At 38.8% G+C, this 15,958-nt stretch overlaps 1 protein-coding gene across 1 annotated transcript in view; it reads right to left on the bottom strand.

Annotated features, from left to right (window-relative positions):
* The window catches only part of LOC123831189 (armadillo repeat-containing protein 3-like), a 71,869-nt gene that overhangs the window by 23,432 nt on the left and 32,479 nt on the right, over positions 1–15,958 (bottom strand). The window contains exons 8-10 of the mRNA XM_045857963.1: positions 13,017–13,197; positions 8,940–9,092; positions 8,734–8,839 (exon numbers count right to left, since the gene is read on the bottom strand). Of these exons, the coding sequence (XP_045713919.1) occupies positions 8,734–8,839; positions 8,940–9,092; positions 13,017–13,197 (440 nt within the window). The remainder of the gene's footprint in view (positions 1–8,733; positions 8,840–8,939; positions 9,093–13,016; positions 13,198–15,958) is intronic.

Genomic DNA, 15,958 nt, shown 5'->3' with positions numbered 1-15,958 from the left:
CAGAGGTTAGCACATTTGGAGGCAGCAAACCATTTTGCATGTGAATATTGCTTTTATAAATTAAACATCAAAAATGAAAGTCATGACACCGACATAAGTAGGTAATTTCAGTAATGTAGGCATATTCAGTTGTTAAATTTCTGATATTTCATATAAAAAGACTACAGTTATCCATTAATATATTAACATTTTCTCACAATTAAATGAAATCTCCTTTTAAGAACACCATACTTTCTATAGACCTTGCTTTGTAAATACTTAAGAAGCTCATAAAATAGTAAATATAAAAAAGGGTCCACTTTAATGACTGGAAGACAATCAATAATGTACTATAATGTTTGGGATGGCTTCCAATAAGAGATGTTCCAAGCAATAAGATATATAAAGGATCTGGTTTCAAAGGGAAACCGAAAATTGTGTGTTAAAAATCCATTTAAATCATCATGGGAATAAAGGTAATGAGGACAATAAAAGCATACTTGAGGCTCCAACAATATCCACATCTATTTTAAGTTTATATTTGGCATATTTTCCAAAATTTACAGCTATTTTAATAGCCCCCAAAACAAGCGAGCCTGTGTGATGCAGCCCACCTCCCCATACTCTAATGCACTGAGCTTAGCTGGCACTGTCACTTGCATTTCCTGATTGTAAAGGAGAATTGACAAACTTAAGCACAGAAGTTATCACAATTGTTCAGAAAATAAACCCTCGATAAGGAGACCGGTAGCTGTAGGTGAAAGGAAGCTACGGTAGTGACGTAAACCGGAAGGAGCCTGAACAGCAGAGACTGGGAACAGAAGTGACAAGAGGTGGCAGCTCTGAAAAAAAAAGGGCTGGGTTGGTGTTAACCTTGAAGGAGCTTCCCACCCTGGCTTATACATAAATCACCCAGAAAGCACACCATGCAAACACCAAGGCAAAGTCAGCGCCTGACTCCACTTCTCCCTTATTTGCTACATATTTATCCCTTCTGTGGTGTCTCTGGACAAGCATCCCTTAAAACTAAAATTTGGTTAGGTGACATTTAACCCAAATTTATCAATATAAGAATATTGGAAGGATGTTAACTTCCTTTCTTAGAGGATAAAATAAACACTTTTAAGATGTCATATATAATTCTCCCTTCTATTATTAATTGACATGGTGGTCGTTTGATTTATGAATACAGGAGAATTTGGGGGCTCTAATTTATTTGTTTATCAGAAAGTTATCATATTCAACTTACAGTTGAAACACTGAATTTAAAAAACAGCAAGAGTTTTAAATGATGAATATATTTTTATCTAAATTTTAATGTATTTTATTGATTATGCTATTACAGTTGTCCCATTTTATTCTCCCATTTATTCCCCTTCCAGCCTGTACCCTCCTCTCACCATCATTCCCCCACCTTAGTTCATGTCCATGGATCATTCATGTAAGTTCTTTGGCTTCTTTATTTTCCATACTATTTTTAACCTCCCCCTGTCTGTTTGGTACCTACCATTTATGCTTCTTATTCCCTGTACCTTTTGCCCCATTCTCTCCCTCCCTTTCCCCGCTGATAACCCTCCATGTGATCTCTATTTCTGTGAATCTGTTCCTGTAATACTTGTTCTCTTATTTTCATTGTTGCTTTTGTTTTTTTAGGTTCAGTTGTTGATAGTTGTGAGTTTGTTGTCATTTTACTGTTCATAGTTTTTATCTTCTTTTTCTTAGATAAGTCCCTTTAACGTTTCTTTTAATAAGGGCTTGGTAATGATGAACTCCTTGAACTTGACCTTACCTGGGAAGCATTTTATTTGCCCTTCCATTCTAAATGAAAACTTTGCTGGATAGAGTAATCTTGGATGTAGGTCCTTGCCTTTCATGACTTTGAATACTTCTTTCCAGTCCCTTTTTGCCGGTAGGGTCTCTTTTGAGAAATCAGCTGAGAGTCTTATGGGCACACCTTTGTAGGTAATTGTCTCCTTTTCTCTTGCTGTTTTGAGATTCTCTCCTTATCTTTAATCTTGGGTAATATAATTATATGTGCCTTGGTGTGCCTATTTCCATTGCCAGATTAGGGAAGTTCTCCTTCATTATGTTTTCAAATAAGTTTTCCATTTCTTGCTCTTCCTCTTCTCCTCTGGCACCCCTATGATTTGGACATTGGAACATTTAAAGCCATCCCAGTGGTTCCTCAGCCTCTCATTTTTTTGAATTCTTGTTTCTTCATTCTGTTCTCATTGAATGTTTATTTCTTCCTTCTGCTCCAAACCATTGATTTGAGTCCCAGTTTCCTTTCTTTCACTGTTGATTCCCTGTACATTTTCCTTTATTTCACTTTTCATAGCCTTCACTTTTTCCTCTATGTTGCAACCCTACTCAATCATTCCTGTGAGCATCTTGATTACTAGTGCTTTGAACTCTACATTTAATAGGTTGGCTAGCTCTTTATCACTTACTTGTATTTTTCTGGAGTTTTGATCTGTTCTTTCATTTGGGCCATTTTTTTTCTTGGCACACCTGTTGTGTAGTAAGGGACAGAGCCTTAGGTATTTTCCAGGGTAAGACAACCTATGTCACTGCATGGTGGTGCTGTATGTAAGGCAGGAGTCCAAGAGGGAGCAATGCCACCTACTCAGCTCTCAGCTAGCTTTCAGTCATTCTTCTGTTACCCACAAGCAAATTGGGCCCTTCTATTGCTGATTCCCAGGTGGGTGAGTTTGTGTACATTCTAGGACCCTATAGGTCTCTCCAATGAACTCTCCTGTGAGGCTGGGAGTTTCTCCTGCTGCCTGAACCCCCACAGGTTTTCTCAGTCAGAGGTTTTGAGGTTTTATTTCTTATGCTGGAACCCTGAGTCCTGTGGTCTGTCTCACTCCCCAGTTGTTCCTCCCGGTTTCTCTGCACACAAATGTGGGACTGCCCACTTTTCCAGCCACTGCCTTGTCACAAGTCCTCTACAACTCGGCTGCCCATCTCTACTACCCCTCCTACCAGTCTGGATGAATGTTTTTCTTTAACTCCTTGGTTATTGGATTTCCATACAGTTTGATTTTCTGGCAGTTCTGGTTATTTTTTGTTTTTAAATTTGTTGTCATCCTTCTTTTGGTTTTATGAGGAGGCAAAGCCTATCTATCTATACCTCCATCTTTGCCAGAAGTCTTGGATCTAAATGATGAATATATTCTAATTAATTAATATATACTTAACTCTTTCCAAAAAATCATTTTATTCCTTTGACTTATTTTTCAGACACTTAATGCAATCAGTTCCTTAAACCAAATACTTTTTAGTTTTTAATCATTATAAACATACCTTGGTTAAAATGCACCAGTCCTTTGTTACTTAATGGTTTTTCATTTGATGATATTCACTGTTTAAAACATCTTGGAGAGGAAAGAATGAACACACAGTGGAGGTAAATCAGTGGCACCCACGACAGAAGCCAGAGTGTATCAGGTAAATCCACACCAATAAATTCTTACAGGCTTTGTCTTCTGTGTATCAGGAAGCTTTTGGAAAATTTAAATGAGTACACAGGGTCATGCTGCATCATTTTAATCTCTCCTGTTTAAATAATAAATGGGGTCATGATGATTAATTTCTCTTGTTTATAAATCAGGTGTGCCTCTGCTCACAGCCTTTCTGCTTGGGTTTTGTCTCTGCCTTTCTCCTGTACAAAGTCATATTTGGCTTTGGTTCATTTATAATCCACCTCTGCTCTCTTCTTCATCCTCCATGGAGACAGTCAAGGGAAGTACATAAAAACATGGTTGTTTAAAACACCAGAGACTCTAGCACACAGTGGAATATGGCTTCCACTGAACTGAACACAACTGCCCGCACGGGAAGACAGACCACACACGCACAGCTGGGAGAGCTGCGTGCACGATGTGGACATGTCTGCTCGTGACTGTGTGCAGCTCTGTTCACGTGGGAAAAGCATCGCTGCGATTAATTTATTATGATAAAAAGCCAAGCTATTATTCTTACCTAAAAACTAGTTTCAGTTATAAGAGTGTAGAATTTGTACTAAAAAAAAAAGAATTGTGTTAATTTTGTGTCTTTCAAACCCACGACATTGTTTTGTTTCTCCCTGTCTTAAACACACAAGCAGAAGCCTGCCATGTTCTAGAGCACATTTCAGTCTCCTCGACAGTGCAGCACAATCTGAGTGAATAGGGCAGAAGTCACACTGCTTCGTTAGAACATCCAGAATTATAGGGCCATAAGTCATCACAATACTCTGAAAATATTTTCTGATATTTACTACCATTAGTCTCCATCCAGCTGGAGTTTAATCAAATAAGATTTTTATATGTAAAATGAAAAAAGAATCAAGCTAAAATAAAAAAAGGGGAAAGTACAAAAGCATGTTTATAATCATATATGTGAAAAGAAGTCAAGTTTGACATGTCATGTCTATCTACTCTATTACCAAGTCCTGACTAGTTTCCACCTCCATATGTCACAAATCCCTCTCTTCTCTCCATCTCCATCTCTCCCACGGAATCCGATCCACCATATTCTCTTGTGAATTAATATAAATACTGTCCTAACAGGTCTCTCTTCTTCCTCTCCAATCTTTTCTCTATCTTACAGCTAATGTAATCTTTTTACTTTAGTGTCCTTTTATGGTTCACTAAAAACTGTGGGATTTCATGTCTGCTGTGAGCCTTTGCATTCACGTTCCCTTGATCCAAAACACCCATCCCTACACCTCTTACACCTCTGCCTGAGGAGCTCAAGTTTGCTCTTCAAATGCTGCTCAACCACCCTTTCCTCTGCAAAGCCACCTGTGACTGTCACTCCTCTGTGCTCTGTCTGCACCTGGCACCTACTTCTTAGAGTTTGAGTCTTATTTATATGCCCAGTGCTGACAGATCAATGGGAGTGACAAAGAAAACCTCTGTGGGTGTTGAGAAGGGGTGAGGGAACAGCACTCAGCTCAACTTTGAGTTTGCAAGAAGGGAGAGGACCCAACAACAATTGGGATCCCCACTTGTATCATTTACAGCTGCTGTTGAAATTGGGGTATTTCCTCCCCACCCTTGATGTTTCTGCAGTTATATCATGAAGTAACTTTTAAATGCAGTTTTATAAATGAAATCTTGCACTTTGGACACCTTTTGAGGGATCCTTCCATTTTATACACCAAAGGTACCTTGTCTGTGCAGACACTGTTGACTCCGTTTATTTTGGTTGTGTCATCAGATGACACTACTGGGTACCTCTCAGACTCTGACACTTGCTGCAGTTTTAAGGTTCCCATTTAACACCTCAGCAAAGACTGGTTCCATGAATCAAGGGTGACCTTGGGCAGCACAGAAATCTGTTTAAAAGATCCCACATACACAGTGATGTGTGGGACCTGATGGAACAAATGGTAATACTGGCAGTCAGACCCTTGTTTGTTAACAGTGATTGCAACCACCCCCACCCTGGCATGACTTGCCCTGTGGCAGCAAACACGCTGCAGGTGGTCGGACAGGGGCATGTGCAGCAGCCCCTCAGGGATGGCATGTTTGAGCCTTGTGGGCTCCCAGTGCGTCTGTACAGGTGTAAGGGGGTGGGACACTGTCCATTATGAGAAACAGTTTTCCTGGTTATCACGGCCAGATTTGGAATGCTGTGAACAGGATTCTTGACTCTTGCTCCAGCCAGTTTTTCAACAAAGGTAATGATCTAATCTGTCTAGTGTGTTCCTTAAGTTGATCGATTCCAGAGCCCAAAACCACTGTGACCCCACTGCAGCCTCGCTGCAGCAGAAGACTTCCGTCTGAGCCTCCGAACTCTGGCTGAACTCCAGGACTGATGAAAGCAGCCAGGAGGGTTTTCTCCTTTTTAAAAAATAGTATTTAAAGAAGCTTATCAGGCCCTGACCAGTGTGGCTCAGTGGGCTGGGCATTGTCCTGCAAAGTGAAGGTCACCAGTTCTATTCCCATTCCTGGTCAGGGCACATGCCTGGGTTGTGGGTTCCATCCCTGGTCGAGGTGTGTACGAGAGGCAACCAATCAATGATCAATGTTTCTCTCTCACATTGATGTTTCTTTCCCTCTCTTTCTCTCTTCCCCTCTCTCTAAAAATAAAGAAATGAAATCTTTAAAAAATAATAAATAAACTTATCAGTAATAAGGGAGAAAATCACAATTAGTTGCAGGCAAGTGCTTGAAATGAAGAGTTTTTAAGTGACATAATTACTAAAGTAAAACCCAGCCACAGAAACAAATGCACAAAGTTTTCCATCCTATAGCAAAATTAAAGATGCAAAAATCATTTTAAAATATGTGAAACCAAATTGTTTCTCTCATATTGATTCATTTTGGTAGGCATGGTTTTGAGATATTCAGAATGTGCTTTTCTGCTACAGTTGCTGTGACATCATGGTTTCTCAAGAGAAAAATGCTACTTGCAAAGAGACTAGTACCTGCTAACCTCCACACACAGGATGCAGGTTTTTGTCTGGGGAAATCAAGTGTAATTTTCTTACAGGTGACATGGAATCCTCATTGACCTATCTGTTCAATCACAATACTTCACTGCTATGCATGCCACCTGCTGTTTCAAAAGCTGGAATGCCTGCCAATAATTAATCAGCTGCCATCAGGAAAAAATGGCTTTTGCAGTCACCAAAGGTTTTTGTTTAGCCTGGAAATCAGTCTATTTACATATCTGCAGATGGCAAGGGATACAACCATATTGTTGGTTTTCTTACCTAAATCATTAGGACACTGAATGCTCGAGTGTGACAGCAAACGAAAACCCCCGGCACTTGCCAGGACGGGGTTACTGTCACCAGCTCTAACGTCACTTCTTCAGAGAGGCCTTCTTGGACACGAGCTCTGTGCCACCCCTAGGACTCCCTTCGAAGCCCCGGTGTCCTGTATGCCCTCTCTGTGACTCTGTGCTGCAGTATTTAATCTGTTCTGTTATCACTTCTGAAATTACCTTTTAAAATTTCTCAAGTATTGTTCGTCTCCCTGACTAAAATGTAAGTGTCCCGGAAGCAGTCGCATGGAACCTTTGTCGTGTTTCCCACCACCTCCCCACCGCAGAGAATGGGGACTAGCACAGAAGGAATGCCAAGTATTGGTGAAATGATTACAAAAGAAGCAAACGATCAGAGGAGATAAGTTCTTTAGCTTTAGGGATTAAAGTGATATCAGTGGTAAAGTGTGATCCCGTGTAGTTCCTGGTAGAAGTTGAGTTCCAGACTCTGTGATACTGGGTAGAAGGTAACCACTCAGAGGCACAAAATACAATAGACAATCTAGATTCACTTTTTATTGTTTGTTTTATAGTTAAGAAAGGAAAAATTTAGAGAGACTATAAACTTGTTCATGAAGCAATTCAGTCAACAGACACAGGGTCAAAGACGAGGTGTTCTGATTATTGGTGCATTACATTTTTTACAATCATCCATTTTTTTAAGCTTTAAAAAGTAGAGTATTTTCTAGGGAAAAAAGGGCAGAACCTATCTGGTTCACTTCATCATTCCTTAAGGAATGAGAAACAAGGCAGACCACTTGATTTATAGCATAATGGGACATTTTTACTAGCCATTGGATATATTTTTTGCCTTTTCTTACTCTTTATAAGAGAGGGAAAAGGAAGAAGAGAGAGAGAGGAGGGATGGTGGGAAGATGAACATAAGCAAAGAGGGGAATGAGGGTGTGAAGGAAAGGAGAGGAAGAAAACTCAGTCCTCCAAAGGTGCTTGTTGGAGTTCAAGGAACCCTGTCCTTCCAGTCTAGAGGAATTCAAAGAGATCAGGAAGCCAAAAGGAAATGTTTCGGTGGGAAAGATTTGGAGAAGTTCAGAGTCAAGGAGACAGTGAGCAGAAGACAGATAAAAGTTGCACGGGTGGAAATCAAGAGCTTCAACTCCTGCGAGCTCCCGATAGATGCACAGGGCAGATGGCCTCAGCATGAGGGTCCACCCCACTCTGCGACCTCCAGCAAAGGCCGTGCCTGTTTCCTTGTCTGCAAAATGGACGTGACCACAACATGCCCCGCCCCACAGGGCTGTTTTTAGGATTTAATGATATATTCCATTTTGAGAACTTAGCTCAATGCCTGGCACACACATGCTGGCTATCATCGTTGTCGTCATCGTCGTCGTCATCATCATCATCATCATCGTCACCTGCTTATCCTCTGTGAGCCACAAGGGCATAGATTTCCCTATATGCTGTGACAATTTCTTGAATCATGGGAAAATATGATATTTCCAAATTTGCATGTGTGTGTGTAAATTTTCATTTTCAGACAACTTCTCAGCCAGACAGCCAAATCCCCAACATCTGCAGGGCTAGAGCTGGGGCGATTTCCTCAAGAATCCCACCCAAGTGTTTCCATTCAGGTGTAGTCACTGAGCAATGAAGGCCATTTCCAGAGGGAAGACAAACCTAGGGAAAGGCTAATATAAAAGGCCAAGGGTGAGCAAAAGTGAAATTTAGATAGGTTTTTGAAGTACTGCTTCAAATTGAGAGAATGAGAGAAAATTCACAAAATACAAAGAAAGGCAAACTGATCATTTCCTCTGAAAATCAGTAATGTGGCGCATGACTGTATGTTTGGAAAACAGGCCTGTCTGATGACTTGTTTTCATAAGGATTTCTGACGTTTCACAAGGGTTCTGTCCAAGATAGACCATCTAAAAGAAAACATACACTTTCTTGAAAGCCAAAATATTAAAGTGCGCACATCTTGCACTGTTAGATCTGCCATACGACACAGTGTTGAGTGAGTGTCTCTGCACTTACTTTGCATTAGCGAGATTGCAAGTGGTCAGATTAGCCAGGGCCAGGGCTGTGGCTTCCTTAACCTCTTCATTGTCACTTTTTAGCAACTGAACCAATTGTGGAATCCCTACAGAAATAAGAAGGGTAAAATGTAACTTTGCCAACATCCACATCACTAGAATATAGTAACCTAAAAATGTACAAAAAGGTTTTTCTGGTTCACTTACCCTGATGATTGAAAAAGTCTTTGCTGCCTGAATTCTCACACATTGCCGAGACAGCTTGGGAAGCAGCAATCTTAGTCCCATCACTTTCAGAGCCTAAAAGGGCTACAAGGCATTTTTCAACCTCTTGTTCATGAAAAAGTTTTCTGTTTTGAGCTTTCACAAGCCAAAAGAAAAAAGTTAAAATTTTGCTGCAAACACTGTCCAAAGTATGACAGGAATTCAAACTATTTGCTGGCTTTAGTCACAGAGTGTCTAAACTACACAAAAAATATTTATATTTAACCTTTAGTTCACAATGGTTATGCAAAGTGGGTAGGGGATATTGCTCTCTTTTCAGTTCCCTTATACGATATCAATACAATGGCAAAGAAAATTCTATAACAAGAGCGAGCAGGGTTTTAGGTTTAGCAAGAACTTATTTAACAACGGTCAGGGGCCTGGCGCAGTGCTGTGTTCACACGTGCCATCTCCTCACTGCGGACAAACGCACACCTGTCCATCTGACATTTACTTTAAACACAAACCCATATTTGAAGAGTAACTAAGATCTATCAACTGGTGAGCTGGAGAAAGTAAAAATGAGTGATAAGCTATGATTCCATAGTTTATGAGTTAATACAAAAATCATAATCATCTTTTATATTAAGGTACAATCGATGGTGACATATCAAAAATTAAATTATTTAATTACTAAATTATCATAAACATAGTCATAACATATATTAGCATAGTTTTGTATTTTCAAAGTAAATTTATGACTTTAAGCACATACCATAATAATTCACACCTCATTATAGAACACTAAATTAAAAACCAAAGTATTTTAGTGTTCTTTTCATTCCCTAATGTTTTTTTCTTGATTTCAAAGACTTTATTTATTTATATTTTTAGAGAGAGGGGAAGAGAAGGAGAAATCGAGGGAGAGAAATGTCAGTGTGAGCGAGAAACTCTGACCGTTGCCTCTCTCTCCAACCAGGAGTTATATTAGTTATACATACTTTGATTAATTGTGTTTTTCAGAAATGCTTTTAGAAATAAGCACAACTAGAGTTTCATTTTAAAATTAATATATAATTTGTCTTCTCTCAACAATACTTTTAAATTGCCCCTTTCACAGTCGTAGTATCACATTCAGATGCCGCCATACTTCCAGATGCTCTTGGGTGTGGCTCACCTGACACATGCGTGTCTGCTGAGCAATCTGTCCACAACTGGCACGAGCTAAATTACTAGCGCTTCTGTTCATTTGTCTTAAAACAATCTGGAACCATGTCTTATAATCCTATCATTTTAATCCCTTGCTCCTTTTATTTAAAATTAGAATTCAGGCCCTGACCAGTGTGGCTCAGTTGTTTGAGTGTTGTCCCCAAAAGCAAAAGGTCACTGGTTCAATTTCCGTCAGGGAACATGCCTGGGTTGTGGGTTCTGTCTGGTTGGGGTGTGTACAAGAGGCAACTGATTGATGTTTCTCTCTCTCTCTTCCTTCCCCCTCTCCAAAAAATAATTAATAAAATAAAGTTTAAAAAATTAAAATTAGAATTCAGGTAGGCCATAATGGTGTCATTAAAAAAGCTGCAATTAATATACTTAAATCTCAACTACATGGCTCCTAAAATGTTTTAAAATATATGCCATCCTTGTTAGTTTTTCTGAATAAACAAGATCTGAAATTTTCCCAGAATCTCTGAACTAAATTGCTTAGACTTATAATTAAGACTTCCCTGATGGCTCTAAGTCAACCACACTGAACAGAACACCCTGAGTGTAGATTCTATCGGGAAAATCAGCCAAAAGAATTAATTTGAAAAGACTAAGTTTGGAGTACGTAATTGTTGCATTAAAAAAATACATACGCAATTATTGGGAAAATTTTTTAAATAATTTAAATACTGTGAGCAATTAGGTTCCCAACCCTGCTGAAATGTTTCTGTGTACATTTTCACTTATTAAAAACAAACTTAGAAATAAATAAAAGATTTTGCCATTGATACTTTGGACAAGAATTTGATCTCCAAAATATATAAAGAACTCATATGACTCAACACCAAGAAGACAAACAATCCCATTAAAAAATGGGCAAAGGACCTGAACAGACACTTCTCCAAGAAGGACATACAGAGGATCCAGAGACATAAGAAAGGATGCTCAGCATCACTAGCCATCAGAGAGATGCAAATTAAAACCACAGTGAGATTCCACTTCACACCAGTCAGAATGGCCATCATAAACAAATCAACAAACAACAAGCATTGGAGAGGTTGTGGAGAAAAAGGAACCCTAGTGCACTGTTGGTGGGAATGCAGGCTGGTGAAATCACTGTGGAAAACAGTATGGAATTTCCTCAAAAAAGTCAAAACGGATCTGCCTTTTGACCCAGCATTCCACTGCTAGGATTATATCCTAAGAACCCTGAAACACCAATCCAAAAGAACCTGTGCACCCCAATGTTCATAGCAGCACAATTTACAATAGCCAAGTGCTGGAAGCAACCTAAGTGCCCATCAGTAAATGAATGGACCAAAAAACTATGGTACATTTACACAATGGAATTCTATGCAGCAGAAAGAAAGAAGGAGATCCTTCCCTCTCCAACAGCATGGATGGAGCTGGAAAGCATTATGCTAAGCGAAATAAGCCAGGCAGTGAAAGACAAATACCATATGATCTCACCTTTAACAGGAACCTAAACAACAAAACAAACAAGCAAAATATAGCCAAAGGCACTGAAATAGAGAACAGGCTGACAGAGACCAGAGGGGAGGGAATTTCAGGGGAGAATGGGAAGGGTTTACAGGAACAAATAGAAAGGACACATGGACAAAAACTAGGGGGAGTGGAAATGGGAAGGAGGTGGGGAGGGAGGGGTGGGTGGGCTGGGATAGGAGTAAAGGACAGAAAACTGTACTTGAACAATGATTAAAATAAAATTGGAAGAAAAAAATGAAATGTTTCCCATAATATACACATAGACATGTATACAGCTATGAGTATACATGTTTAGAATATAAATCACTTAAACTAGTCAAAGCTGTTATCATTTATATGAGGAGTGATATGGAAGGGGGAAAATAAAGTCACATCTTTTATTAAATCATATGCTCTAAATATACATAAATTAAAACTGTAATTTTATTTCATTGCTTGTGATATAATTAATCTCTCATATTTTACAGATTTTTAAAAGATTTTACTTATTGATTTTTATTTTTTATTATTTTATTTTTAGTGGCATTTTTTATTGTTGTTCAAGTATAGTTGTCTCCATTTCCCTCCCTTTGTCCATGGTCCTTTATACATATTCCTTGGTGACCTTTCCCCTTTTTCCTCCTGTTATCCCCTCCTCCCTCCCCTCTGGTCACTGTCAGTTTGTTCTTTATTTCAATGTTTCTGGTTATATTTATTTCTAGAGAGAGGGAAAGGGAGGAAGAGAGGGAGAGAAACATCAATGTGTGGTTGCCTCTCACATGTCCCTTACTGGATACCTGGCCCACAACCCAGGCATGGGCCCTGACTGGGAACTGAACCAGCGACCTTTTGGTTCACAGGCTGGTACTCAATCCACTGAGCCACACCAGACAGGGTAAATCATATTTTACAGATTTATGTCAACCTAGCTTGCCACTGAAATGCAATTGTAATGAATATATAGTGGGAGCATATTATTTTTCACAACTCTATAGCATGGCACTGATCCAGCTGAAATTTGAAATTACTATATAGGTATTCTTCCAGATGTGGGTTTATGGAAACAGCATTTTCAGGATCATAAGCAATGTGCTCATTCTGTATAATTCTAAAAACCAAGAGAAATAAAGGCTTAAAACTTAATTTAGGACTGAATCATTTTTAAAAGATAGGGTTATAATTAAATCGTATTCAGTTTATTATACCCTTGACAAAGCAATTTCTACTTTAACTCACTGGCAGTGAGATGAATTTTGGCCTTGAATAGTAAGTAGAGCACTATTGTCAAATGGTCATTTAAAAACAGACAAATATTCAAGTGTTCACTAGAACTAATCAAAATCAAGGTGACAGAGGAATACATATAGTTAGTCTATATAAATTGAGACATACGATCATAAGCTGCTTTAGTAATTGCTTTTGCTGCATTCTTCTGAATGTCAGGAACTGTAGAGTTTTCTGCGAATGCTAAGAGCTTCTTAAGAACCCCTGTCTGTTGAATCATCATAGTATCCATATCTTCAAGGCAATTGCCAAGCACTGAAAGTGCTTCTGTATGAAGATCATTAAATTCCTAATAATAAAAGGAAACACAGCTTTAGAAAATTGTACTAAAAAAACTTACACATTCCAAGTTTACACATGGACTAAGGTCATACATTCCAACACATGGACTAAGGTCATACATTCCAAGTTTACACGTGGACTAAGGTCAGTCAGAAAACAATGTAATCCATTTTGTTGGGACAGAGGCCCAAGGACACAGTTCTGTTTATTAACATAACGTCACTCTCCCTAACCATTTGCCCCATCTTTTCTCATTTCCCCTAGTCCAAAGTGTTTTACAGATAAAAATAATTACTGAAAACTTCCAGCAATGGTATCCAAGTGAAGGTGCTTATACAACCTCCCATGGACAACAATTTTAAAATCTGAAGAAAATAGTTTTTAAAAAAGCAGACAGAAGAAAAGGTTATTTTCCTTAAAATCTCCAACTGGTAGAGGGGAGTATTGTGAGTGTGTGGCTTTCTTGCCTGCAGAATTTTCCAAACCCCCATAGCAGTGGAAAACTGCAGCCTTGAAATTTAAGGTGGGGATCCTTAAAGTGAGAGAAATGCAGGAAGGATGTGCTACCATCATGGTATTCCACACAGCATTGCTTCTGGTCAAGTTCACTTCACAGCAAAAGAAGTGTGGAAGTGGGCCCATACTCATGGAGTTCACTGGCCTTACCCTGGCCCCCATTATCCTAAAGCAGCTGGCTTGATAGAATGGCCTTTTTACGATTCAGTTACAGGGCTGGTTAGGTAGCAATACCTTACAGGTCCGGGGCCATGTTCTCCAGGAGGCTATATAGGGTCTGAATCAGCATCTAATATATGATGCTCTTTCTCTGACAGCCAAGGTTCATGGGCCCAGGAATCAAGGGGTGGAAACAAGAGTGACAACACCTATTATTACCTGTAGTGACCCACTAACAAAATTTTTGCTGCCTGTCTCAGTGACCTTATGCTCTGGTGATCTACAGGTCTTAGTTCTAAAGAGAGAAGTGCATCCACCAAGAGACACAGAAAGAAAAGATTGCCATGTGGCCACCCACTTTGGGTTCCTTATGGCTCTAAATTGATAGACAAAAGGAATTTCTGTACAGGCTGGGGTGGTCGATTCCTACCACCAAGGGGAAATTGGACTGCTACTGCGCAGTAGAGGTAAGAAAGAGTTTATTTAGAAAACATGAGATCCCTTAAGGTGTCTCCTAGTACTATCATGCCTTGTGATGAAAGTAGAGGGAAAGCTACAGTAACCCAACCCAGGCAGACTACTAATGGCCAGACCCTTCAGGAATGACATGTGGGCCACTCCACCAGGCAAAGAACTAAGATGAGCCGAGGTACTTGCTGAGGGCAAAGGGAAGATGGAAAGAGTATTGGAAGAAGGTAGTTCTCAATACCAACTATGACCACATGATCAGTTGTAGAAAAGAGGCTGTAGTTGTCATGAATATTTCTTCCTTATTTTGTTATGAATATGTGTGTATATTCAACATCTTTAATTTCTTCCCTCTCTTATTCCCTTACATAACATAAGAGGTATGACTTTATGAGCTAGTATTTAAGTATTGTTAATTTTACATCATAGTATTTAAGTTAGAGGACATCAAGAAGACTAATCATCCAAGGACTTTGTACCCTATCCTGGGGAAAGTGCCGGCACATTTTCATTTGTACACAGGATGTCTGCATCATTTAAGGCAGCAGCAGACCCTGCTATTGTCTGTTTGGAGATGAAGTACGATTTAAGGAGATGTGTGTCGGTGCCAAACCGACAGGAGTGCACCTGTGAGGGTTAATTTGTGTTTTAACTTGACGAGGCTACAGTATACAGATGTTTGACCAAATATTATTCCAAATCTAAAAAATTTAATTATTTAGATGAAATTAATATTTAAATCAGTAGACTGAGTAAAGCAAGATTACCCTCCATAATATGGGATAAATTATTCTTCTTGCTTTACCCTAGAGAAAACTGTGGCAGACCAAGATTAAAAGACTAATTCTACCCATTTTAGGAATTCGTGAAGATCATAAAGAATAATTTAAAAACCTTAAGCCTTGTAAACCAAAAGATTTTAATTGAGGTATAATTGACATATCAACATTATATTAGTTTCAGGTATACAATATTTGTGTATATTACAAATATCTCCACAGTAAGTCTATTCAACATTTGTCACCTTACACAGTTACAAATTTTTTTCTTGTGATGATAACTTTTAAGATCTATTCTCTTAGCCACTTTCAAATATACAATACAGTAATATTAACTACAGTCACCATGCTATACATCACATTCCTATGGCTTATTTATTTTATAACTAGAAATTTGTATCTTTCGAACCCCTTCACCTATTTTGCCCAACCCCGCTTCTGCCAACTGCCATTCTGTTTTCAGTATGAGCTTGGTTTTCTTGTTTTGTTTTTTACAGAGTCCTTATATAAGATCACATGTATTTGTCTTTACCTGTCTGACTTATTTCACACAGCATAATACGCTCCAGGTCCTACCATCTTGTTGCAAATGGTAAGATTTCATTCTTATTTATGGCTGAATAATATTCCATGGCATGGAATAATAATATTAAAATTATATATATGTGTATGCATATATCTTTTTGAGTTAGTGTTTACATTTTCTTTAGAGAAATACCCAGAAGTGGAACTGCTGAGTCACATGGTAGTTCTATTTTTAATTTTTTGAGAAACCTTCCAGAAGATTTAAAAAATTATTTTAGAATAGCCTGTATCATTAGTCTGATTTAATCATGCTGATAAACT

The sequence above is a fragment of the Phyllostomus hastatus genome, unplaced genomic scaffold, assembly GCF_019186645.2.
Source record: "Phyllostomus hastatus isolate PE091 unplaced genomic scaffold, TTU_PhHast_1.1 phas_scaffold_1674, whole genome shotgun sequence".
NCBI classification, from domain to species: Eukaryota; Metazoa; Chordata; class Mammalia; order Chiroptera; family Phyllostomidae; genus Phyllostomus; species Phyllostomus hastatus.
This window is presented reverse-complemented; position numbering and strand designations above follow the sequence as displayed.